At 39.1% G+C, this 16,362-nt stretch overlaps 1 protein-coding gene across 11 annotated transcripts in view; it reads right to left on the reverse strand.

The window, feature by feature from the left end:
• Positions 1–2,305: 2,305 nt before the first annotated feature.
• LOC141578719 (ankyrin repeat domain-containing protein 26-like) overlaps positions 2,306–16,362 on the reverse strand; it is a 45,723-nt gene continuing 31,666 nt past the window's right edge. For 9 of the 11 annotated variants that reach the window (XM_074371082.1, XM_074371077.1, XM_074371081.1 and 6 more), the window contains 5 exons: positions 11,160–11,525; positions 10,382–10,587; positions 8,610–8,808; positions 4,450–4,495; positions 3,131–3,301 (listed from right to left, as the gene is read on the reverse strand). In XM_074371082.1, the coding sequence (XP_074227183.1) occupies positions 3,147–3,301; positions 4,450–4,495; positions 8,610–8,808; positions 10,382–10,587; positions 11,160–11,525 (972 nt within the window). In that variant the 3' untranslated portion in view covers positions 3,131–3,146. Of the gene's footprint in view, positions 3,302–4,449; positions 4,496–8,609; positions 8,809–10,381; positions 10,588–11,159; positions 11,526–16,362 lie in introns of all 11 variants that reach the window. The other 2 variants (XM_074371073.1, XM_074371075.1) reach the window with 2 other exon arrangements.

Below are 16,362 nucleotides of genomic sequence, written 5' to 3' on the forward strand. Positions count from 1 at the left end.
CATTATTCCTCAATATCACCACATTCCAGGAAAGACAACCATTTTCCTGTGAACTTCTCATTTTGATCCACATGTCTCAGTAAAATGGAGAAATAGAGTCACAGACAGACAACATGAGGGCTTTGTTTAAGATGCTGGCCATACATAAATACATCGCACCTGTTCCCAAAAATAAGCCTGTGCGTCTGAACTATGACTGGTCATTTCGCGCCATCTGCTGGACACAAAGAGTCACAAGCTGGGAAAATCAGATCAGACTTCATGATTATCAGGTTCCCAAAGCTGACCTAGAACTGTGCTGAGCAAATTACTTCCTGCTGGAACAAAGCTTTATCTCCCCTTAGAACAAATCTCTCCAACTCCTCATAAATATCTCTTGGTTAGATTATGATGCCCAGTTGTTTGGTCAAACACCAGTTTAGAGGTTTCTGTGAACATGTATTTCAGGTGTGGTTAGCATTTAAATCAGTACCTTTGAATAAAGCTCATTACCCTCCATAATGTTGATGGGCCTCATCCAATCAGCTGAAGGTCTTCAGAGGTAAGCCTGAGGCTCCCCAAAGTGGAGGGAATTCTTTTCATGACTGAAGCGTGGAAACCCACTCTGAATCTCCAGACTATGGTCCCTTGGAATTCAGACTCAAGACTGCAACATTAACTCTTACCTGAATTTCCAGGCTGCAGGCCCACCCTACAGATTTCAGACATGATAGAAAGCTAGACAGACAGATAGACAGAGAGTTGGATAATCTCCTATTATTTTCATTTCCCCCTTGGAGAACCCTGACTAATCATTTTACTATATCCCAATGACAGGGGTATAGTTATGTTCATAGTTATAGTAAAGTACATTGCGGTCATCATGTAAAGATATGTGTAAATGAAGTCGTTATGCTGTATGCCTGAAACTTATAATGCAGTGCTGCATGTCAATTATATCTCAATAAAACTGGAAGAAATAAATTGCAACTTGGGAGACACAGGTTTGGGTAAAACTGAGTGTCTCAAGGACGGGAGTTAGGGGCTTATAAAGACAAAAAGCCAAGAGGTTGTCAAAAGTTGCCGGACGAGAATTGTGGCTGTTACTGATGTGAGCCAGGCAGGAAACCTTTTCCTTAAGGAATCACAGGTTATTTTCGGGTTGGGGCTTAATGAGTATCTTAAGTTTCTGGCAGGTGTTCCAGATGACTTCATTAAGGCAATGAATGCTCACAGGGTTGGATTCTCTGTGCGCTGAGATGTGCATAAGTCACACCTCCTTAGAGAGCCCTCTCAAGCAATGCAGACTCCATTTTTATTTTTCTTTCACAAAGGCAGCCTTCTGCTGCCAGGATCAGTGACCCCACCTCAGCCTGGAAGACATTCAGGTGAGCTTCAGCTCACTGGCTAGTGCTGTAGGAATAGCAGTGTTTGCCATCGATCTCTTCCCTGCAGGCGAGGCAGCGCCCACGGCAGCTGTAAATGAGCACAGGCTCGTGCTGGGGCGGGGCCGGGGAGTAGTCCTCTACCCTTCTAGGTTCATCTGGCTGGTCTAACATTTAAACTGACATGAGGCAGATTAACAGGAGAAAAATAAACAAAAATTGAATAACATGTGTACTTCCTGTTTATACCCCTGGGAGACAGCCAGGAAAAACTGAGTGAACTCATCAAGAAGGCTGAAGCCCTCACCTTCAACATCATCTTCAGCTAAAGACTGAAGAGGTTGCTGCAGGCAGCGGTCAGTTACAGAGGTTGGTTACATGGAATGGCTGGAGGCATGAGAAACTTCAGTTAGACAAGGGATGGAAAGGTGTCACTTTGATTTAGACATGGGAGTCATCAGTGACTCGTTGCGTGGGGATGGAGGAAGGGGAAGACACACCAGATGGGTGGGGACAGACTGCTGATTGGGAAGCAGGCAAATCTTTCAGGAAGTTTGTCGTCGGAATTAAGACTGTGTGGTTCAAGTTAGAGGGAAGAAACAGGGAGATGTTTACAGAGAGGGAAATTTGAAATCATCACTGAGAAGGAAGAAGATGCAAATTAACTAAATAAAAGTAGTAGGAACACTGGGCAGTGTCTGGTTGTCTTCAGCAGCACTTAGATGCCTGGGGGAACTTAAGGGGGAAGAATGATAATCAGTCAGTTGTGTCATTGGGAGTTTTGCCAAGTAAGTACACTGCAAGGACAGAAAAGGGAATAAAGGATGTAAGTAGGAGTTATTAAAATTTTAGCTCTTGGAAATTGTTGAGAAGGAGAATATTTCCTTTACTCTCTTAGGTTCAGTGATTGGGAGACTGCAAATTAAATTGACTAAAGCCAATTACTGTGAGAAAAAAATTACATATGAATACATGCAAGAGTTTACAAAGAAATGTGATTGGGAGGGGTGGCTAGAATTGGAGGCTTATATACAATTTAATAAGTGACAGGAAAAGGAGAAAGGCATTTTTTGAAAAACAAATGACTTCTTGGTGAGAGGGGAGAGAAAAGGTGCTAATGGTAGAACAAGTGACACTTAGGAAAGATAAATAGTGCCTTAGGAGAATGAATGGAAGATGTGACAGTTTTGTGACAATGTCCACTTGAGTCTGGTGCTCAGAACTTGTCTCTAATTTTAAGACTGTTTCCAAAAAGTAATTAAATAAATAGAGAAGATGAAAAGCCTGAGGTAGATTTCATTTCTCCTTGAGGAAATAGCTGTGAATCAGTGTTTAAGGTAGCATATAGAAAGTTTGATGGCACTGTAATGATTGTTGTGATCCATCAGAACGCTGACAGCAGCCACACCAGATCCGAATGCTGTCCGTCTAAATCTTCAGGTCTATATACAGTGATTAACAGTGGAAAATTCAAAAAAGCTATCAATCAACACTGCTCAATATCAATGAGAAGTTTGGTGGGTGGTTGGGTGTTGTTTAAACAGCTGGCATCCGGGCTCAGTTTGAGTATGTAATACCCCAAAGTGCTGGGTTTTATTCCCAAAATCGGCTTACAAGTTAATGAGATGCAGAGAAATGTGGCTTAAAATACCACATTATATGTGCATGAGTTTTAATCATGCACATATAATACAAAAATATTTTCCTTTAATAAACATTGTCTATATCTTACTTAAAGAGAAATAACTAAAATGTTACCCAAGCAGCCCAGCAGGTAAATATTTACTGTTCCTCTGTAACATCGTATAACAGATACTTTCTCTTCAAAACCTCCTCATATTCTTTACATGCTTTCAAAAGCATATCTTCAATTAATCTTGACTCTTTTGAAGATCCTCGAGGAGTTCTGTAGGACTCAGACTGAAGTTTAGGAGTAGCTGGAAAGAAAATGAAAGAATTAGATTCCTTATTTAAAATACTTCATAGGTAACTAAATGTCAGTTTTTTTTAAGCTGAGACTTTTCTAAGTTTTAAGAAGAATGAAAAATACCTACATATGATTACAACACAAACCCAAGATTACTACTCTACACTTTGCCCAGGGTTGCACGTTGAATTAACTGCTCTTGTGGCTAAGGATCAGAGCTCCTGGTTTTCTCATTACTCATTCATTTACTCAGCAGCCATGTGCTAAGGCACTGTGAAAAACACTGGAATCCCAAGATGAAGAGGACACAGTCCACCCTGAAAAATCATGTACTGTAAACTGGAAAAATAGATGAACAGGCAATTTCGGCACAGAGACATAAATGCCATGACAGGTATAAAAGAGGGCACAGGTGGAACACTCAGAAGGGACGTCCAGCTTTGTGTCAATACTGTCCACTCTTTGGTGGCCGTGATATGTAAGCAGATACCTGAAGGACGAGGAGAAAGTGCGGGGTGGGGGGAGAGGCAACAAGCAGACACACAGAGCAGAGGCAGGAAGGGCGCCCGCGGAGCTGGAAGCAGTCTGACTAGACGCTGGAGCAGAGGGCGGAGCAGGGGAGGAAAGAGACGTGGCTGAACTCTTTGGCAAGAGCCAAAGTGATGTGGGTATTTTTCCTCCAAGCTAAGAAAGTTGGAGTTTTTCCTGAGGGCAAAATGTTAACAAGTGACAAAGGGAATGACAGGAAATTTAACTGTCATCCACCAGGTGACAGCTACATGAACTGTGATTGCTTGAGTCTGGGGTTGTTGGCCTCTGTCACTATCAGAAACTCGAGAAGCTGATGAGCTCCATGTGTTCTGAGAACAGTAGCCATGTGCAGGTGACAGGCCCACAGGGCCAGCAGGAGGGGAAGGGTACAGCCAGAAATAGAGAACACAGACTTCTTTTTTAAAGCTATGGATCATGATGAAGAAGTGAGCAATAAGTATATTTATCATTATGAATGAAATTGTGCTTTCACATTTTTCATTAGATATGTGTAAGTAAAAAATTTAACGTAGTAACTGTTTTTCAAACAACAGAAAGAGGTGCCATTTACTGTTTACAGTGCATTTCAGAAATCAATGTCTAAATGCAGGAATGTTGGCAGCATACCTTCTTTTACTTCTCTAGCTGCATTATTTCCCAACTTCTTGTGCATCTGAAATAAGTCAAATATTATTTTTAATGTTTAAGTTAAACAAGAAAGACTATCAGAGGAATGACAGCTAGCTTATGAAATGTGGCCTTTAAATTATACTTTTAGAGACTTGACCTAACTTGGGGATTGCTTAAATAGAAAAATTATCAGATGAATAAAATAAAATAAATTCCTACTTACTTTGATTTTAGATAATAGAGAGTGTATATATGAAAAGCTTAGATTCCCCTGATGGAAAGTACAGTAAACACTGCCCTGTCAGAGACACATAATCTCAGAGGGTGATGTCCAATCTCATTAGCACAAAGAGTTTAAACAATTCAAGTCATGTTCTACACTGAATGCATTAATTTGCACTACTCAGAAAACCTGCCCTTTATAAAAGTTCAGTTGTTTTTTTTTAACTTTCATGGACTTTTCCTTAAAATGAGCTTTCTATTCCTGCACTTTTATAAAACTAAAATTTTAAGGTCTGTTCTATGCTAAATATGTTTTTAACACAGCATCGTAGATACATAAGATGAAGAAAGGGGTTCTGTTATAATGTCAAGTGAAAATTCTACTGGCAAACAAATTAAACAAATGGATGTTGCTCTCTGTATATGACTAAGACATTTATGTCAGAAAAGCTGCTTGAAAAAAAGGAGAGGCTAGCACCAGTTTCCAAACTTGGTTTCTGATTCACAACTTCCTAGACTTAGAAACAAGGAAAACAATACAGAATTCTTTGACTGTAACTTTGTTTCTGTTCTAGAAATTAGGGCCAACTTTTTGAAACTTGACTTAATTAGGTATGTATTTAATTATGAAATGTGTGGGGACACTTCAAACTACAAGTGTCCCCATCTAGAGTGTTCTTTTAAAAATCTTTCTTATAAAAGTCACCCACTCACTAAACAGGGTCTAAAATAGTCCACCAGACATAATAAACACTGTGGTGATAACAGTAACACAAGAGCCAAGGCCTTTGTAATTGTTAGGGGCAAAGACAAAATTTTCGGCCACCGTTTGCCGATATTTTCAGAGACTGTTTTCCATAACACTGTCTGACAAGAGCATTCTAGAGAGGCCTTATGCAATCAACAATGAGACAACAGTGCTAGGCAGGTCCTACGAATTTAGTAACACCGAACAGATGAAGGGAGAAGCCTTTATTGAAATAATTTCATATAACACTATGCAAAATGTAGATCACACTTTTACATGAATTGAAAGTAAGATTACTATCTTTTCCTCTGCAAGGCTATATTGTCAGTTTGTAACTATTAAATATATGTATTTTGCTGCAGAGAAAAGAAATGAGAAAGAATTTGTTGATCAAGGAGCTGAAAAATTAAGTATAGGGAAAAGAGTGAATGAAAGAAAAAGAACTGGAGGAAGTTAAGTGATTGTCTCACAAAAGATAACACGCTTCCTCATTTGTCCATTCACACAAAACGAAATGAGGGCAGGAGGGAGTCCACAGGGCAGAGAACTGATACCAGAAACAAGGTCACTACACTCTGCCTCTGCCTTATGAGAAATGAGCTTAACTACTGTGATAGTTTGATTAGAATTAAAATTCAGAGTGGATGTCCCCTGCCTTGGAAGGCTACTTTTAAAAGAAACGTGACCAGATTCTGCTGAGACACAGTGCTGTGTCATGTAAAAAGTTACAGTCTTAGGAATATTAATCGTTTTAGCTCTGGTGCACTGGTATAATCCCATTTAGAAAAAGGGTTTCTAAACTGAATGGATAGTTGAGAAATTTAAAAATTTCTTAAATAAATCATTAGACAATGTTTGAAAGTGTCAGTGATACACCAAAAGCCAAAAATCAATCAATGTAAGATTTAGTCTTCCTATTTAAAATAGATTTGAAGGATATTTATTTACTATTGTGGCCATGCTTCATGTTTGGCACACCAATACTTAAAACTCTTGAACATAACAAAATCTTTAAAACAGAGAAATTCTGTCTGTTATAATATTGTCTGGAATTAAGTTTTCAATTCTTAGAAAAAAATTCTATGTGCTAGAAAATCTAACAGTGATGTATCTGCTCAGGCTAATTGTAACTTTTTGTATTCTATAATAATATAATAAATAACACAATTGACTAAAACTGTAAAATTGCTTCTGACATGTAGGACAGAACACCCCAGAAATAAGCTAGAATGTGAAATCTGAGTGTAAATATTAGCAAAATAGATATGGGGTCCATCTGCTTCCACCACAACGATGTCAAGGGACAAGGCTATACTACATGTAGCAGTAAGAGAGGCAATAAATCCAAGCGTTATGAACTGGAGAAAACTTGCTTCAACAACCAGCGCGACTGAAATCACAGACTTAGTGCAATATTCCATCAAGTTAGAAAAAAAGGCTGAGTAAGCTAGAACTTCACAGTAGGAAGAGTCCAAACTGTTAAAACCTTGCAAATAAAGGAGAATGTTAAATTCAATCCCAATGCCATTTTTAACATTTTGCTTTCTGGAATCATAGCTGAAAAGCTGTGGAAGTCTGTTGTTTTGTTGAGCCCCATCCAAAAACCCATCCCTTCCTGTCATTTTAAACACTATGTTCACACCTCTCATAGCATTACTTTATGTTTTCCCAGCAGAAATCATTACATCCCTAGCAATTCCAGAAGGCACCTTCTTTCTGTACGTCTGACTAAGAATTCTGTAAACAGTAACTGTATAATAACTCCTGTGAGGTGCTCCGTAGTGGTGGTGAAGACGTGGCTTTGCATCTGGACAGAGCAGTGCCTTTTCATCTCCCTTGCTACATCTAGCATGATTTGGCCCCATGGCCCCACAGAAGAACTACGTGTACCTTGGAACTACAACACTGAGTTTAAAATAAACGATTTTCCAACTTATCTCGAAGTACTAAAATATAGACACCTCTTTCCACCAAGAACATTAAAGGAAAAAACTGTCCTCAGGAGCTTTCTCCTGCACTGCTTTTGCACTCACACTCTTCCACCACCATCCTGTAAATTGACACACTGTCAATTATTTGGTGACAACTAATGGGAACATTTCAAGTTTGCATCATGCTTAGCCACTGACAGAAGTGTTAGCCACGCATTTTGTTTCATACCACGCAGTCCAGTTTCATGACTCTGAAGCACTTAGACTCAATTTACCCACCACACTGTCTATGAAACCTGAGCTTTTTCTTCTTTTATTATGACATGAAGCCAAGTGAGAAAAAACAGGTTGAGACCTCACTTAACAAGGGCCCATGCTACCTTTCTCTGCATCAAGAAGATCACGAAAACACCATCAAAGCATAAACCAACGTGCACTGCTTTAAATAGCTCTTTTAACAACGATACACAATGGAAAATAGCTGTAATTTAAAGGCTCCGTATCATTGCCACGTCGGTATTTCTACAGCTGAGGGCAAGACAGAGACATAAGTGAACTTCATTTTAAAAATTTAAATATTTGCTTTACTTGACTGCATATTCAGAAATGTTCTACAATCGGTTAGTAAGACATTTTGTAACAATTAAAATAAAAATGCTATAAGTAAAATAGCAATTAAAGATGTACTCTTACAGAAAAAAGTGATAAAAACTTTAAACTTAAAAACAGAAATTAATGTTTTTAATGTTACAAGTTTATTGAATTCATAAAAAGAATTTATCTTGGATTCCTTTAAATAAAAACATCCATATGTGGTTAAGTATCTCGATGCCATTTACTTATGCTTAGGGGTAGAAAAAATGGAGTGCGGCAAAACTTGAAAATTACTATGAACCAATGCCAAACCAAAATCAATCAGAAACTAAGCCAAACATTGGAAAGTATATCTCTAGTTATTAGGCAATAATACTTAATTTCTCAAATAGAATTTAAAATGGAGATTTTAAGAAGTTTAAAGTTTGTCAGTTTAGTTGCAGTTATTGAATAAAGTTAATGACAGGTATCTCTTGAAAATGAGAAGTCCAGGGACTTAAAAAAAGTATAAAATTTCTGTCTCCTTTCTTTATTAGCACAATTAATTATGGCTTTTACTTAGTGTGTGTAAGTCAAATAAGTAACTCAGAATTTCATCAAATTAAAAACAAGGATTATATCAGAAATCTGAAACCCAGGGGAAAAAAGATAATATAACTAACCCTGAACAAGCAATCACTCACGCTAGTTGAAGGTTCTGAAAAAATCCTGAAGTTTGTACTTTGAGTGAGAGTCCATTTGTGCTCTGAGGTATCATGAAATTTTTCAGCAGGCCTTGTAGGAACAGTTTTGAGGACAGAACTCTTGTACTCTTCCGCCATCTGAAGTTTAGTGTTCATCACTACCAGCCTCTCGTTAATCCTGTGAGGATTGCAAAACACAGATTTCATTCATTTCATTTTTTTCCTAAGTGATGTGTATTTTTAAAGTTGCTGTAATAGTAAACAGATTGTCCCATTAAACTGTGTTTTGACAATGAAAATTCATCAGCGCAGACCTACTGTAAACAATTACAGTATAAAACTGTCCTAAAGAAGGACATATGAGCCTGGGGGGGCCCTTAACTAACAAGTACTTCAAAGTGGGGAGAGTCAGAGATGGAGATGCCTCCACAGGGGACCCCCTCTGCCTTCTGCACCGGCTGCATCTAGACATACTTGCCCTCAAGAAACCAGTTTAGAAATAAAAAATAAACCATCCCTCAAAGCCATTATCAAGTGTTTGCTTTCACCATCCTTCTGTACACATTTCACTCATTACCTGGGAGAAATTAAGCATGCGGCACTGAGGAACAGTTTAGAGCCACCACCTCTGGGGGGCACCAGATGGCAGAGTCGGTGATGGGAATAAACTGTGACAGCACCAGGGGCAATTTCAAGTGTCCCCCAATTTCCCAAATCTCACTTGGTTACTTCGCTTTTATCAGCACCTGGTTTCTATAACGAAAAATAATCTCAAGCGCATTTTCACTTTTATGAAAAAAAAAAGCAAAAAGCCAGAATAGCGCTGGGTGTTTGTTTTAGCCCGAGCCATCAGAAGGGCAACACGCACCCCGAGCAGCAAGAGGGGCCCCACCGAGCTCCTTCCCCAGAACCACACTCAGTATCCCGGCATCACGCCGCCTCGGCTTTGGACTGTGTCTGTGAGCTCCTGTGCTTTATGCATATTTATTTTGTGCATCCACCAGCAAGATGTGTCCTAAGGTAACTGCCTCTTTGCTTTACACAGACAACTTTCATAGGAACACTCTACTTTTGGATACCGGGGAGACCTGTAGCTTACAACATTGTTACTCAGGCAGTGGAGGAGGGGTCTGCCCTTTCTGTCTTCCCTCGGGCAGGCCACTGTATTCTTTATAGCCACTTTGTCGACTACTATACTGACCTTCACCCCTATGTTAGTTTCCCCCATTCCCCAAGCATGCCTTTACGTAGCAGAGACAAACTTAGAAGGATACAGTACTTCGTCTCAGGGTGCCCACTAGTGGTGATACCAAATATCACAATCAAGAAAGTAAATTCACCAAACACCAGAATGAGGCCCCTTGGGTTTAAATTGTACTATTCCAAAACACAGTTAACTTTAAACTCATTAACATTTCTACTTATGGGAATTCCAGCTAGAAATTTTGTGATAATATGGCTGTCTAACTAACAAAGTTTGCAAAACCCCCAGCTTAAAGTCTAGATCAGGTTAAATATATGCAAATATAAAACATAAAGTCATGTAAAAGCAACAAAAGGCAGGGAGATGCAAACTGCCCTGGACTATCATTTTAAAGGAGAGTTCATTTGCTAACATCATTTTCCAAAATTATACTATCTAGTCAGCTTTCACTTGCTACTCACCTCATGAACCTGGCTCAGTAAATATTATGCCTTAGAAGCAAATTAATGAACTAAATTATTCTCTATAATTCTATGTTTTGACTTACGAGTGTAATTGACTTGCCCATGATGTTCTATCTTCTGGCTCTTCGAGGTACAGTTGTCTGTATTTTTCCAGTTCTTTTTTCTCAGCATGTAACTGAAAAGTTTTACTTTTCAGTTCAGATTCCAGATATTTAATTTTATGCTTCATTTGACTTATTGAAGCATTTTTATATTCTCTTAACAAGTTTTCTTCATATGCTGCTTGTGTCTAAAGCAAATTAAAAGGATACAATTTTAAAAATAATTATAGCCTGAGTAATTACAGTGTATTTGTTCTCTTTAGTTTTGAGTCATTGATTCAGACAGCAATTTTAGATGTAAAAAACCTGTACTTTAAAATACTTATCATCAATGTCAAGTGAATTAAATCTGAATTATGAAATTGAAGTTAAATCACTCGTATCAGTACTCATGTAATGTGATAGTTCAAAGAATAATAGGATCAACTTGACATTTTAAAAATTGAACAATAAAACCTAAGAGTAACCCAAGAGTGTGGTACAATATTTAAATCACAATATTTTCTTTTCCTCCTAGGAGTCTTGATTTACACCAATTGGCCTTAAAATGATTCTCTAGTAAGAATTCTTCTGAAAGATCAATTTAGTGATAGTAATGATGGAAATTGAATAATTTAAAGGGAGTAACAAATGCGGCCTTCCTTCCAGAAATCTACAGAACAAACTGCTATAAGGGAAGTAGAGGAAACATAAAATGTATACATCCAAACTGAAATTTGCAGCAAGGTGTATTAGAGCACATTAGAGATCAATGCTTCACCTGTAAAAACTGGCTGAGTTCTTTCAGCATTCCTGCTACATCCTGTTTTGCTCGCTCTTCAGCCTCCCGCTTGCACTGCACGACTTGACTGAGTTCTGTCAATTTTTCTGCTACATCCCGTCTTGCTCGCTCTTCAATATCCTGTTTGTACTGCTCCACTTGACTGCGTTCCACTGTGTTCACTTCTAGGTGACGTTTGAGGTTTACTACTTCTTCTTCCAACTTCTTTTTCTCCTCCTCTAATGTTTCACATTTCTTTTGCATCCCTTTCATAGATAATAACTCTTTTAGAAGGAGCTGAGTTTCTGCACTCAGATGGAGAAGGGCTGAAGTTGTCGACTGCAGCTTTGCTGTAAGATCAGCATTCTGCATGAAGACGATAAAATTGTTTGGTAATGAGGTTAGCAGACTGAGAACATCCTAACTCTAACCCAGCATCGAACATTGAAATAAATTCAGTTGCAATAAAATGGTACCTACTTTGTGGAATGGAGAAACTCATATTACTCAGAAAATCAAGAAAAAAGTTCAAACCACCAAGAGTCACAAAAATATACTGTTTACTGTCATCATCTTTGTTATACATTTGTAGTTGGTTTTACACTCTTATAGTTCTGTAATTGCTTCATGTCCTTCCTACATAAAATAACTATAAGGCACCTCTTAGTAGAAAGTCTCTTACCCCTTCCTCCCCGAAGTCTTAACTCTCCATGATTTTTAAAGATTTGGGGAGATCATATTAAGTTACTCAGGGCTGAATTAATAAACCCCTCCCAAAACAAGTCTTTGGATATAAGACTGCAATTAATACATCTTACAACTATGGATTCTAATGCCATAAGCCTTTCTCTGAACTAGAAATATTTTATGCTAGTTTGAATTGCATCCCAAGGAGCAATGAATGACTTGCAGAGTTAAGGAGAAATCCATCTCCTAGTGTAGTGGTTTAGTAAGATGACCCATACATTTTTCTAAAGAAACAATCTAAAAAGCCTAAATTCTTGGAATCCCTTGTTACTCTCCACAAAACAAGAGAACATACTCAACAAAAACAAACAAAAAACTTGCTGGGATTTCAGTGACACTGACTTGGGAAGAACTACTTTCCTTCAGATAGGAGGATTATTTGGCAAGACAAGGCAGGTGGAGGTGGTGGTTGTAAAACTTCTCTACAAATTCCTTGACACTTCCCCTGTGAAGTTCCCTCCCCTGAAATATGTACTGACCTCAGCATCTGGTTTCTAGGGGACAGAATGTGGGGGCACAGCTGTGTGATTTCTAAGGCTAAATAGCTTCTGACTGTCACTCTGTAGGGTCACTCACACTTAGAACCCAGCCACCACATTGTGAAGCCCAGGCCACCTAGTGAGACTTTGTACATGCAGCTGTCCCAGCCTATGGCCCCAGCGAATGTCCTTAACCAAAGCCAGCTCCAACTTCCAGACATGTGCATGAACAAGCCTTTAGATTATTTTAGTGCCCACTTGATTCCAAGTGCAGAAGAAATAAGCTGGGTCCACTGAGCCGTGTCGAAACGCAGGTTTGTGAACCAACCAAATGCTGTTTTGAGTCACTGGGTTTTGAGGTGGATTATTATATAACTTATTAGCAATAAATAACTGGCAAAGATATTGATATTAAAAATGGGGTGCAGCCATTAAAAAAGAACCAGAAATGTGGGGATGCCTTTGAACCTGGAGGTAGGTGGAACCTGAACAGATGTAGAGAAAAGTAGGAATGAAAAGCCAAAGTGCCCATGAGACTGTTAGTGGAAGCCTGGGGGCCTTTGAAGGGCTGAGAACAAAGGCTTCTAGGCCAGGGAAGAAAATGACACTGAAACCAGAAGAAATGGGTGTCTTGCTACCAAAGAGTTGAAAGTAAAATTGATGAGAGAGATAAGCTAAAACAAACAAACAAAAAGATTATTGAATATAAAGGAACCAGGGCTCACTGGGTTCAAATATCTGTATCCCATTTAAAGAACTGCCACAAGCCCAATGGTCACATAATGGGTAAACAGAGAAATGGCTTCTAGGCTAAGATCAAATCTAGGGTGCTGCCAGGAAAACACAGTCTAAGGATGAAGCCAAGACTTTGTTAAGACCTTGGAAAGATTTAAGGTGCTGCCTGAAATTCCTTTAAAGTTCTTAACAGCATAAGAGTTTTAAAGGCATGGTCCCCCAACAGTTCCACAGGGAGCCCAAGATGGAGAGCTTATCTCAAAAAGACTTGTGAGGTTAGCTTTTCCAATGGCATGAACCCTGATAAAATTCACAGGAAACTCAAAGTTTTAAAGAGAACTGTGCTAGCAAAAACACTGCCTGCTAGCTTGGACTGAAAGGGACCAACACAGTGCAAAATGAGAAGAGGTCTTTGGGTTTTTCTTAGAAGGTCTACAAGGAGGAAGCTGGCTTGAGAGAACTACTCAGCTGTAAACACAGGTCATTGCTCAGGAAAGGGACAGAACCAAGAGCTCAGAGAGGGCAGCGAAGGAGAATTCCTCCCAGGGTTAGGACTAAGTCCTAAGCAAAGAGCCGGCAGCAAGCATCAGGCTGCATTTCAGAACTGGTACGGACCAGTGTGCCTCCCATTTTCCAACTGTGAGTGAGGGAGTTTGTGTGGTGGTAAAAATCCAGCCTCCTTATCCTCAAGCTACAGCACTGAGAGGAGTGTACCCAAGGGGCTGTACTCTAGAAACCACACCCAGGAACCTCAGCCCCACCTGGACCTGATGAAGATGGTAAAGTAAGACCCTGGACTGGAGCCTGAGCCTGACAGCATAGTGACCGAGACCTGCTGGGGAACTGAGTAGGGATAAGGGTGTTTCTCATATGGAAGCAGTAAGAAAGCATTGTGGCTAGTGAGTAGATTATGCTGGTTTTTGAATGTCTCCATAAATTTTCAAAATTAATTCCATAAAAAAGGTGGAATATGGGCCAACCTTAAGTGACTTGCTCCTAATGGAGAGAATACAGTGAAGGTGGCACTGGGTGAACGGCAGGGCTAGGTTTGAAAAGGCATTTCAGCTTCTGCCTCACTCTTAACCCTGGAACCCAGTCTTATGTTGTGGGCAAGCTCAGGCCACAGAGACAGCTTAGGTGTTCCAGGGGAGGGGGCCCAACTGCCTGCCCCACCAGAGCTGCAGCCAACTGCCAACATCAACTGCCAGACATCAGTGGATGAAGCATCAAGTGATTCCAGCCCCCCACCTTCCAGCGGCCCCACCTGTAGCTGAGAGGAAGAGAGGCCAGCTGTCTTGGCCACACTTTTCCTAAGTGCAGATTGTGAACAAAATAAGTGCTTGTTTAAGCCACTGAACTTTGGGGAGTTTGTTAGGCAGTAACAGATAAACAGAAAAATGGATGCGAAAAGATAATAAGAAATGTAACTTGTATATAGTAGAAATTGGTCTCCTATAAACTGTAATGTAATAAACGTTGAGATTAACATAATGACAAAGTGCTGATGAGAAGAAGCAGATAACTTAAAGAAAGACCTAAGAACTAGAGAGAAGGAAGGTTTTTTAGAGTTCCCTTCAATTACAATTTCTTATAAATAGGCATGTATGCCTTTTTACTATTTCCCCTCAACTTTGAGGATAAGGAAGACTGGTAGGCAAGGAGACATATGATTTGAAGACTAATAATTGAAAAACAACTAGAAATAGTTTACCGAAATCAGCCTTTTTACCTCATTTCAATTAACTGAAACTCTAAGAGACAGGCAGCTTTGAGAACTTACTAATCTGGCACTCACTCTTCATTTTCCTTTCCTCAGAGAGAAAATAAAATATTATGGAACCATTTTTAATCTTCTCAGTAGTCAAACAAATGTAGTGTCCTTTGGCAGTATTTAAATTAAACCCAATTTTTCCTTTCCCATACTTAAAGCTTGTTTGTAAGGGAAGGTAAGACTGTTTCACTTTTATGTTGTAGCACAATGCTTTTCCATATCACACAGATTGGCTTTGAATTTTTGAAATTCAAATTACTAATCTGTTATCTGTTTCTGATAAACTGATTGAATATTATCTGATTTTTAACAGTTGTATTCTTGAAAATTTTTCCTTGGATGCGGTGAAATATTTATTTCATCAATAATGCATTAAGCTATAGAATGCAGCTAGGCTTCTCTCTTGTTAAGGAAAAGGAGGTAGACACAGGGAGCTGAGAATGCAGGATCTACATGAAGAGCAGGATCGGCACAAGCATTACACACAAGAATGAAGCCAAAAGAGAATTTCACTGTGAACCACAAGATGATGGGTTAGAGAGGCTTCAAAAGAGGAAGGTTGAATTCATCTTTTCCAGGCTTAACCTTTTGCTTCTAGATAGTGAAACCTATGGATAAGTCTATGAATTATAATGAGTGCAACATAATGAAGTATATTGCAGAATGAGTCAGCAGATCCCATTACCATGACTTGATGGAAACCTGATTGATGTGGGAGGTACTGGGTGAGAAAATAAAGGTCTGAATGGGGTGTGGGGGGAAGGAATGGACTTTATCTTTGCAAGCCTACTTTCTGTCATGTCACAGAGTCAGCAAGGCATAAGCTGGCCACAGGCTTCTTCAGGAAGCAGCAAATCTCCACAGAAGTAGAGTTACAGACATTCCTCTACACCGACTTTCTATTTTTATGTAAAACAACTGGTAATGTGCAACATGACTCAGAAAGTGTTCTCATAACATCTGTCTTGGTACTGGCATAGGACAGACATAGATCAATGCATCACCACTGAGAATCTAAAAGAAACCCTCACATTTATGTTCAATTAATTTTCAATACAAGTGTTAACTAAGTGAATGGGACAACAATAGTCTTTTTAACAAATGGTATGGGACAACTGGATATCCACATGCAAAAGAACAAAATTCGACCTCTACCTCATACTATATATCAGAATTAACTCGAAAGAGCTAAAACTACAAAATTCTTAGAAGAAAACACAGGTGTGTGTCTTCATGCCTGGATCAGGCACTTGTTTCTTAGATAGGACAGTAAAAGACAGTAATAGATTAACTGAACTTCATGAAGATTAAAAACTTCTACTCTTCAAAAGACACTGTCAAAAGGTGAAAAAGCTTGCTCCTAAATAGGAGACAGCACTAGAATATCCTACATCTGATAAAAGATTTGCACCCAGGATACAAAAAGAACTCTTACAATTCAATCAAAAAAGACAATCCAATTTTACAATGG

This window comes from Camelus bactrianus, chromosome 9 (assembly GCF_048773025.1).
Source record: "Camelus bactrianus isolate YW-2024 breed Bactrian camel chromosome 9, ASM4877302v1, whole genome shotgun sequence".
NCBI lineage: Eukaryota > Metazoa > Chordata > Mammalia > Artiodactyla > Camelidae > Camelus > Camelus bactrianus.